The following is a 9,433-nucleotide window of genomic DNA, read 5'->3' on the forward strand; positions in this document are numbered from 1 at the left end:
CCACAGGAGAACTGTAATTTCAGAATATTACATAAACTTATTAAACGACATCGCAAACTGAAATTATCTAATTTATAATACTTACGTTATAAACGTTATACAACAGTTTCAATTATAAAGATATATGATACTGGTACATAATTTTTCTATATACTATGAATTTCAAACTTATTTCTATATATTGGATTTTTTGTTTTTGTAATTTTAAGTTATAAGGTATTCTTAAGGTAACAAACGACAGGTAGCGCTGCGTTTGTAATTATTTTTTAGGAAAATGGTTCCGTCGTCGTTAAGGTTTGTGAAATCGGCATCAAGATATGTAACTTCAGGAAAATTATCTGTTTTTCAAAACGGATTGGTTAGTTCCTTAACGTAGTTTTTCACGTTGTTTACTTTATATTGTCCTCACATGAACTTCTTTTTCAATATTTACACATTACTTCTGTGAGTCGGCATGAGAGTTCAGTGACACTAACAGTGTGATTTAGGCTTAGAGCAATTTAATAATTTGGGATTGTACATTAAAATTATAAAGCATAGGCCTAAGCAAAAAACAAACTAACTTAAATAACAGTATGTCATTTCATGCCGTTAATCCATAATCTGTAGAAAACTAAAGATTTATCTACAATCACTGACAACTTGCTGAATAACGGCTGAGGTTTAATTTACAGTGTTTTGTCAACTGTATATATTCTTTATTGAATTTGAATTTGATATATTGATAGTTGGAAGTTCGATATAGTTTGTGGTTTGATAAATCATAAAGTAATTTAGACTATAAGTATAAGATATAGATGATTTACATTTTGATTTTTTGTTAGAATATTAATAGTAATATCATAAAGAGAAAGTTTGGTAGTACTGCTAAGTACTAAAATAGTTTGTCTCTTATGTGAGGAAAACGATAGTTATGATATTGTGAAGAAGGAAATTTAATGCAGGAGATATCTGACTTCCTAGAATGTGGAAGGTGCACAGAAGAAAAACATAAATATGTACTATAATGTATCTCGTACATTGAACATTATGATGGTTAACATTTAATAGACACTGGATATAATTTTTATGCTACAGAGAAGAGGTTTAAATAAGTACAAGCTTTAAAGAAAGGCTCATATTACTATCATATGTGACCTTATCTGTTTGTCTCTTGCACAAAAACCTGCTGGTTTGTTCACCCCATTTGATGGCTTCATGCTCCTAAGCTACAAAGGTAGTCTCATCTTTCGTCAAGCCTGACATTGCCCAATGGTTAGGCTGCTCAGCTCACAATCTGAGGGTCGTGAGGTCAAAACCTGTTGCTGAACATGCCTTTCCATTCAGCTGTTGAGGTTATATAATGTGGTAATCATACTATTCATTGGTAAGAGTTGACAATGGCTGATACTGATATTGACCAACTGCCTTCCCTCTAACCCATCACTTCAAAATTATGGATGGCTAGCACAAATAGCTCTCTAGTAGTTTTGCACAAAATTTAACAAATAATCATTTCTTTTCTGTTAGGTCAAGCTTTAAAATCTGTTCAAACTAGCAGCATTTGCACTATGAAATCATCAATTTCCTATAAAATGTTGCAAAAAAAGGATAAGCTTTTTCAGGAATCTTTTGTATATAAAATATCTCCTAATTTTCTCAACAGTAACTATGAATAATATCCTCAGATCATCACTTTAACAAATTATCCAGGCCTTAACAATATAAAACTTAAATGACTGCACTTCCTATTTTTATTCCTTCCTTAGAAAACAAGTTCAAATCTTTAAGTTTTCCTTTATTGCTTAAGTTTTTAAACCAAGTATTTTAGAATCTTGTCTATATGCTTTTACTAGCAAGTTAATACTTTTCCTGTAGAAAGGGGATCAGCCATGATACATTAAGCCTTACCAAAATCTTATACAAAGTTTGATTTAAAAAATGTTTTTCTTATATTTGTATTCAGAACTGCTATAAAATGAAATACTAAGATATAGTGTTTGATACTGCTCTTTGTGGCACATAAGTGAAAATATATATCTTGATTTTGTCATCTGTGTGGTTAATGAGTTTAATACCTCATTGTATATTAGAAAATACAATTACTAGATCAATTTAGTTTAAACATCAGTGAACCAGTTAGTTTTTATTACATGTAGTTACTATTAAATGAACAAGTTTCAATTTATGATTTTTATCCATTTTAAATAGATCATGTTCAACTACAGTAGAATTATAATTTAGTGTCATTATTAAAACAAATGTAAATGGAGTACAGAGCTACTTAATTTATATATATTCGACCATTTGTTAAAATACCAACTTTTTCTTTGCTTTAAATATATGTAGGTTCAAAACCTGATGAGTCAAGGCTTAAAGCCTTTATTACTTTTCTTTTTGCTATTATTATTATTTTTTATTGAGCACGTGTAAAGCAGCAAAGGAAAACTTAAACAACATAATGTGCATATACATACTACCATAGTTTTTGCATGTGAATCTCTCTAGTCTATGTGAACACAATACTATACAAGAGATATCTACAGAAGCATAAAAGTTTAAAGATATGTGAATCACAGTAATAATTGTAAGTAGATTACAAAAATGACATATTATTCATTTTTAATAATAGCCCAATACCTACCATTTCAGTCCAGGTCTAGAACAATTAATTAAAGTGTTTGTAAGATAGAGCCAAGGGAAGAACTGTTGGTTAGCAAGCGAGTCTGTCGATCTTATGTTTTTACAGTTATGTAATAAAATCTGATTTAAAAACTGTTGTAGCATATGCAACCAAATAAATATTCTTCAGTCAGTATTTTAGATAGTTCAGTTGTGATGGTCAGTTATCCAACCATTGTAATCATTTATTACAGTCCCTTACTATTATAACAAAATATACAATTGATATTTCAATTCTTTCAAATGACATTTTTCTGTGAATTTGGTTACTTATGATTGTTGGTACAATCCAAAACTTTATAAAGGAGCTAATATAAAATGCTACTTGTTTGTTGATTTTTGAATTTTTTTTCCCTTCCACTAGGTTTCTCCCACCTTCAAGCAGCTGCAATGTGTTAGATGGAGAAGCACTACACCCTTGAATACAGTTATCCTTTTTGTTCCACAGCAGGAAGCATGGGTGGTGGAACGAATGGGCAAATTTTGTCGTATCCTTCAACCAGTAAGTGTTTATTATGATATATTGCAAAGTCAGTCTTTCAGTTAGCAGCCTATGAGCAGTCTTGTTAAAAAATTACAAATACATATGAAAATTTCTATGATAAAAAGTTTATTTGATCCCTTGTAATTTTGGAACAGTTTTAAAACTGCTTTTTTATTTATATTCATTGTGAACATCATTTTTATATTTTTTGTGGAAGAATTTTGTGGACAAAGTGAGATTGCCACTTGAGTAGTGTGCAAGAAAATAAGAAATAAATCGTATTAACTATAGTACGTCATAGAGCTGAGAGTTTAATTTGAGTTAATCAATGTAGTTGATTACCTGTCAGCATTGATTACATTGAATAATATCACATAAAATAATCAGTTAATTGAAATTACAATTAAATCAATTCCTGTTACAAAATTAATGCTTCCAATTAATACTGTTTTCCAATTATGAAAGTAATTAAAACATTGTCATTATGATTTCTCTTTATTATTTTTATTAATTCAAAGCTGTTCAACTTAGTTGATTAGTGTTAATATTCATGAAAAGAATCAATTAATCAAAATTACTGTTTTCAATTATTATTATTTTTGATTATTCCAACAATCCAAGTCTGATATGAAAATAATTGGTTAGTTGAAAGTAATTGATTAATGAGGATAGTGGTTAATTGATTATCAAATTCAACTAACTGCTCAACTCTGGTGCATTGTATTTATGAAAGTCATGAATACATCAGTGAAGGTAGCAGAAGCAGAATTTCCAAAATCTTGGGGGCACAGACGACCAACCTTCTTGGACTTTTTACTCACTGCTAATTTCTTGAGATAGGAGATGTATACCTTGCCTCATATTAAATAAAACAAGGTTTAAGTTAATGTTTAAAATTAGTATTATATAATCCATTCATACATTTAGAAGTAAAATAATGACTTTTATAGAGGTCTTTGCATATGTAAACAGTCTTTCATGTTTAAAATAGTTTCTGTACTAGAGAACAGTAGTAGTACCAATAAAGATGTTATTATTGCACTATAACTCCTTATGTATTTTTTAAATACACTGAATTAATACAAAATACCAGAAATTCCCTCCTGGTTTAACAAAAAAGAAGAGGATATAGCAAGATAAAGCTTAAGAAGTACTGATTTTATGAAGGAGTAATTTTGTTTTAGTAGTCATGATTTTTTGTGTAAAACTGTAGTTCTGCCATGGATTTGAAATCCTCTTCTGTTTTTTTTGTCAAAATTATGTTTTGTTCTTGAGGGAAATTTTTGTCTGTCAGCTAAATGTTTTGGCACACATTTTCTATTTATGCACAGCATTTCCACAGAGCCACATCACTCAGTTTTCAAAACAGTCAGTTCCTTAAATCTAATTTACATATTCAACTTTCATGAAGCAATAAATTAATTCAAAATATGTTGGAAATAGAAGGCACCTGGTAATGATTTGAGTCATATTAGAAACATTACAATAATAATGAAGAATGATTTGAGTCATATTAGAAACATTACAATAATAATGAAGAATGATTTGAGTTTGTGTCGCTTCTGCTTTGGAAGTGTTGTCTGCATGTACATCAGTATTAATACCTTTTTTTCAGATTTTATGACATCTACTATTACAAATGTTGTAAAACAGTAGTAATTAGAGACTTTTTTAAGATGCGTTGATTTTATAAAAAAAAATCGGAAATGCTTCTTACTTCTCTGCTATACAAAGACCTATTACCTTGTATGTACTGTCATTTCCTGCACTTGCTACCTCCCACCCCTTACCAGTGTAGAAATATATTGTGCCAGCTTATGATGTAATCATCATTAGACTACAGATTTTCACCAATAGGAGGATGACACATCTTCCATTCATAATAATCACCATGAGTACTAGCACGTGAGCACGGGCTCATTCTTTCTTTGAAGCTGCTTGTCTTCAGATGTGTATTTTTTATTAAATTTAGCAGCATCTTTGCACTTATTGTTTTAATTTTCTGTAACTATTCATCATGTAGTCTTTCATTTCTTAATTTTCTTGAATATATAAAATAATGACACTTGTTAGTTAAAACTTTCATTCAAATTATCTTCAATTTGATTTTCGTCTACTTAATTCTTTTTAGACACATGCGCCATTGTTTAATTCAACATAAGGATTTTGTCCAGCACTCTTTTCATTGTCTTCATTATGCCTATGCACTGTTTCCATACCTGGCTCATTTTCTTTCTAACTGATAACATAAACAAAATTAACGAAATCCACCTTTCTGTATTTTACATAAATGGACCACCACAACATCGGTTTTGTGGATTAAATGGATTATGCATTCATATTTCCATGTTTCTAACACCTCCCAAGATTTTTAACACTTCTCCACAGGATTCATCCAATCTTTCATGGCAACTGGAGACACTTGTGATTAGTGATATTACTGCCTTTGTACACAAAGTGGTTAATTCCATTCTGATCTTGGATCTGAGTATCCCGACCTATTCCTACTGCTACTTCAGCTGAACCTACTCCAACTTATGAGTGTTTCACCAGTGTTCTTTCTACATGTTCTTTTGCTTCTCATTCCCTTTTCCAGACATGGATCAAGTAATCCCACTTTCATCCTTCACTGCTTGGATTACAGGTATGCGTCTTTTGTTTTCTCTTTCTCCAGTAATTTTTGTTTGAATCTAAGTTTCTGTTGTTGCATGAGCATCGTTCACCTGCATCTTTTCTTTCATTTTAGGAATATCTTTTTCATTAATTTTTTCTTTCTCTCAATCTACTCATTTTCATCCCTTTCTCAACATCTTTGTTCTCATGCTTTACATTTATTTGGAGGTTTTCCATCATGACCCTATCAGCTTTACTGAGGCAACTTCCATTACCTTTTTTTTTTCTATTTTGCTCTCAGTAGTTTGTCCCATTTATCTTAGGTACTTTGTTTGTAGGATTTAATTTGTCAGGTTGCCTTACTTTCTGACTTTCATCTTTTTCAATCTCCTTTCCAGAACCTCTGTGTTGCACTTTTTATTTGTGATGTGTATTTTGTGGGTATTTTTTTTGCAAAGGGAATATTGAGCTGATACAGCTCTTCAGCAGTTATCTCTATTACTCATTTTAGTTTCTTGCCTTTGAACCCATGGGATCCATCCAGGTTTCTCATTGTATATGGCTTCATAGGGGTCACCCCCTCTTCTCTTCCTTGTCCTATTATTACCATCCACAATCTCCTATCCTTGAGAACTGACCATGATGGGTCTTGTAGGTTTGTTTCTGGAACTACTTCTTGGCTCTCCAGCTTTGTTCATTGGTGGACTCCCTTTGCTACAACATACTGAGTTTCTCAGGGTTTTTTTTTCCTGTAGTTCTACTCTCCGCATCACCTATTTAACATGCCATGGGACAATTTCTCAATCTCACTCTGGGATTTTACTCCCTTTTTTTTATCATCCATATTAACACAAGTGGTTGTGTGAACAGATTAGAACTGTCCCACTTGATCCAACTTTGGTTTTTCCTTGGTTCAATATGGATACTCTTCCATGTGGTGGATGACCAAATTCAGGGTCTCAGACAATTTCTCCATACCATTATTTGTCTGCCTGCATTTTGCTTCCTGTGGTTTGTCTGCAGTGGTTGAACATTTGGTTCTCAGTCCTTTCTTTTGAGTTTATAATTTTCTCATTGGGTATGGTGAGTTTTTTACTTGAGGCCTGTTTTTCAACTTCTCTACAAGTGTTTGATTCCTCTGTTATGAGCTCCCTTCTCCTTCGAGAATCATTTTGTTTAGGATGACTGGTTCAGCTTTCCCTTTCAATCTCAATCCCTACCCTATATTTCATTCACTTGGGGGTCTCTCTCACTTCATATTAGGGTCTTAGTCTTAGTTCTTTGTCTTTGCTACATGATACAAGTGCTCTCGTGTCTCCTTCATTTCCTACGTGAGCCTTTTCCTCGAGTCCCTCTTTCTTTTCAGATATACACATATGTGTCCCCTTCAGTAATCTCTGGCCTGCCAATGCAGTTATATCCAGAGATACACTGTTTTCTTCTCACCTGTCATTATCATGTTGGCTCACTCAAGCCCACATAACTCTGGATTTCTCATCTCCCCTCCCATTTTTCATAGACTTGCATCTGTTTGGAGCCCTTCAAGGTTCAGAAGTCAGTCTGTGGGCTCGTTACATTTACAAATATGGGTTAGCACAAAGAAAAAGATTCTTAGGACAATATTTTATGCTCTGCCACCTGTATTTGACAAAGAGTATTCCCTGCTTGAGATGGATGTGGTCTCCCACCAAGTGCTGTCCCACTAGGTTACCTCTCGTCTCGGGAATGTCATGTTCCATGGGCTTTCCCCATCTGACACTATTTTCATAAAAGAGCTTATCTTTGTGATTTATCTGCACTGGTCCCTCCATCATCTTCAGTATATGATTCTAGCTCTGTGCTGCAGGGAAGTGAGTAGTGTTTCTGAAGTTAACATTTTTCTTACCTAAAGATGTGTTTCTGATAGATACCTCACTGCACCACCACCTGCCTCTCATTCTCACTTCCAGTGCATTTAGTTTGCCTTGTCAAGAATGAATTTGAATTCATGTGCTAGTCCTCATTGGGATTACTGAGTCTGGAAGATGTGTCGCCTTCCTGTTGGTAGAGGGATATACATTAATGAATATTACATCATAGGCTGGAACAATAAATATTTACAAGTGTGGAGGTAGGAGCTTTGTTCAAGGCTTGTGGCATATGCGGGAATTTACATGAGATTGTGCTCATGGTAAATAGCTCTTTGTGGTAGAGAGAGATGGGTATCTATTTGAATTACATTTCAAGTAATAAAAATGTTAATGCTTGTTGTCCTATTGAATTTTTCACAAGGATTTTGCTTTTGCTTTTTGGTAAGTTATTATTACTTATTTTGTGTTAGTTTTCAACATTTCCATAAAATTAAATTTTGACTTTTTGTTTGTATTCACAAACTGTTATAAAGATAAGCCACCAAGTTTGTTTTTTTTTATATTCAGTTAAAAGTTTCAAACTGATAAAGACTACTTTATTGTTTTCTAATGGAATTTAATTTCTGTAAATCGAGGTGATGAAGTAATGGTAGAAAAAGAAGTATGTAAGGTTAATATCGTAAAAAAAACAACAACCAGAAACATATTATGTCCATTTTTATGCTATGATCCATACTAGATAAAGTATGTAGCATTATTACTGACACTGCATTTATAGTCTTCTGAGTAAACGTTCATGACAAACATTTTCTTTTCATCATAGGGACTCAACATTTTAATTCCCATTGTAGACAAAGTAAAGTATGTTCAGAGTTTAAAAGAAATAGCAATTGATATTCCAAAGCAGTCTGCAGTTACTTCGGGTAAGTTTTTTTATTTCAGAAACAGTAATAATGTTCATTAAACTGCACTTACAATATAGATACAAGGTATAAATTGTATATGACTTATTAATACGTATGATAAGTCTATACAAGCTAGTTAAAAATTATTAAATTAAGTGAATTATGTTACGAATTTGAAAGTTTTTTAACACCAGAAGCTTGTGCTATGAACTGTGAAAGCTAGACAGTATTAAGTTTGGAAGATTTAAAAGATTGCTTTAAAGTACAGTATATTTCTGGAGCTAAATGCACTACTATATCTTTGAACTAATTCAACTTCAAGGCTGCTTTCATAAAGAAAATCAAAGTAAAAGCTTTATGAAGGCATTTTATGATTACTGAATTTAAGATGTGATGTACAATAACAGACTGTGGAATTATTTTATTACAAATTACAACTTTTACAGTAAGGAAGAGTATTTTTTAAATGAGTATGCCATTTCGATCACTGGTACAATTGTTCTCAAGTACATGTGGCTCACATAACACTATCTTGATAAGCAAGTGAATTTATTGGTCTTTTCTGCTTTATTTTAGAGAAAAAAAACTTTCCCACACATACGGTTAAAACAGTATTCCAGATCTTATTACTCTGACAACAATTTTGAAATTTTTGTGAAAAACATTCAGGACTCAGAGCAGTCAAAGTTTGGCATCTATGAGTAATGTAGTTTGGATTACTGTCATTACAATATATATGATATAAGCAGCAGATTGTGAAAATCTAAAGATTGCTGAAGTCTTGCGAAGTTGTACGATAACCGTGTACTTTCCTATTTGAGTCTGAACTTCTATTATATGAAGCATTACAAATCTTATGGTATATTATGATCTATTTCTAGAAACATCAATAAAATTTATGTAGTTCATTACTGTCAGTT

The 9,433-nt window shown here is 32.2% G+C and overlaps 1 protein-coding gene across 1 annotated transcript in view; it reads left to right on the plus strand.

Moving 5' to 3' along the window:
* Positions 1-239: 239 nt before the first annotated feature.
* The window catches only part of LOC106462233 (stomatin-like protein 2, mitochondrial), a 27,990-nt gene continuing 18,796 nt past the window's right edge, over positions 240-9,433 (plus strand). Inside the window, exons 1-3 of the mRNA XM_013922132.2 lie at positions 240-358; positions 3,026-3,163; positions 8,432-8,531. Of these exons, the coding sequence (XP_013777586.1) occupies positions 275-358; positions 3,026-3,163; positions 8,432-8,531 (322 nt within the window). The 5' untranslated portion in view covers positions 240-274. The remainder of the gene's footprint in view (positions 359-3,025; positions 3,164-8,431; positions 8,532-9,433) is intronic.

Source organism: Limulus polyphemus, unplaced genomic scaffold (genome assembly GCF_000517525.1).
Source record: "Limulus polyphemus unplaced genomic scaffold, Limulus_polyphemus-2.1.2 Scaffold1122, whole genome shotgun sequence".
In the NCBI taxonomy this organism is placed as follows: Eukaryota; Metazoa; Arthropoda; class Merostomata; order Xiphosura; family Limulidae; genus Limulus; species Limulus polyphemus.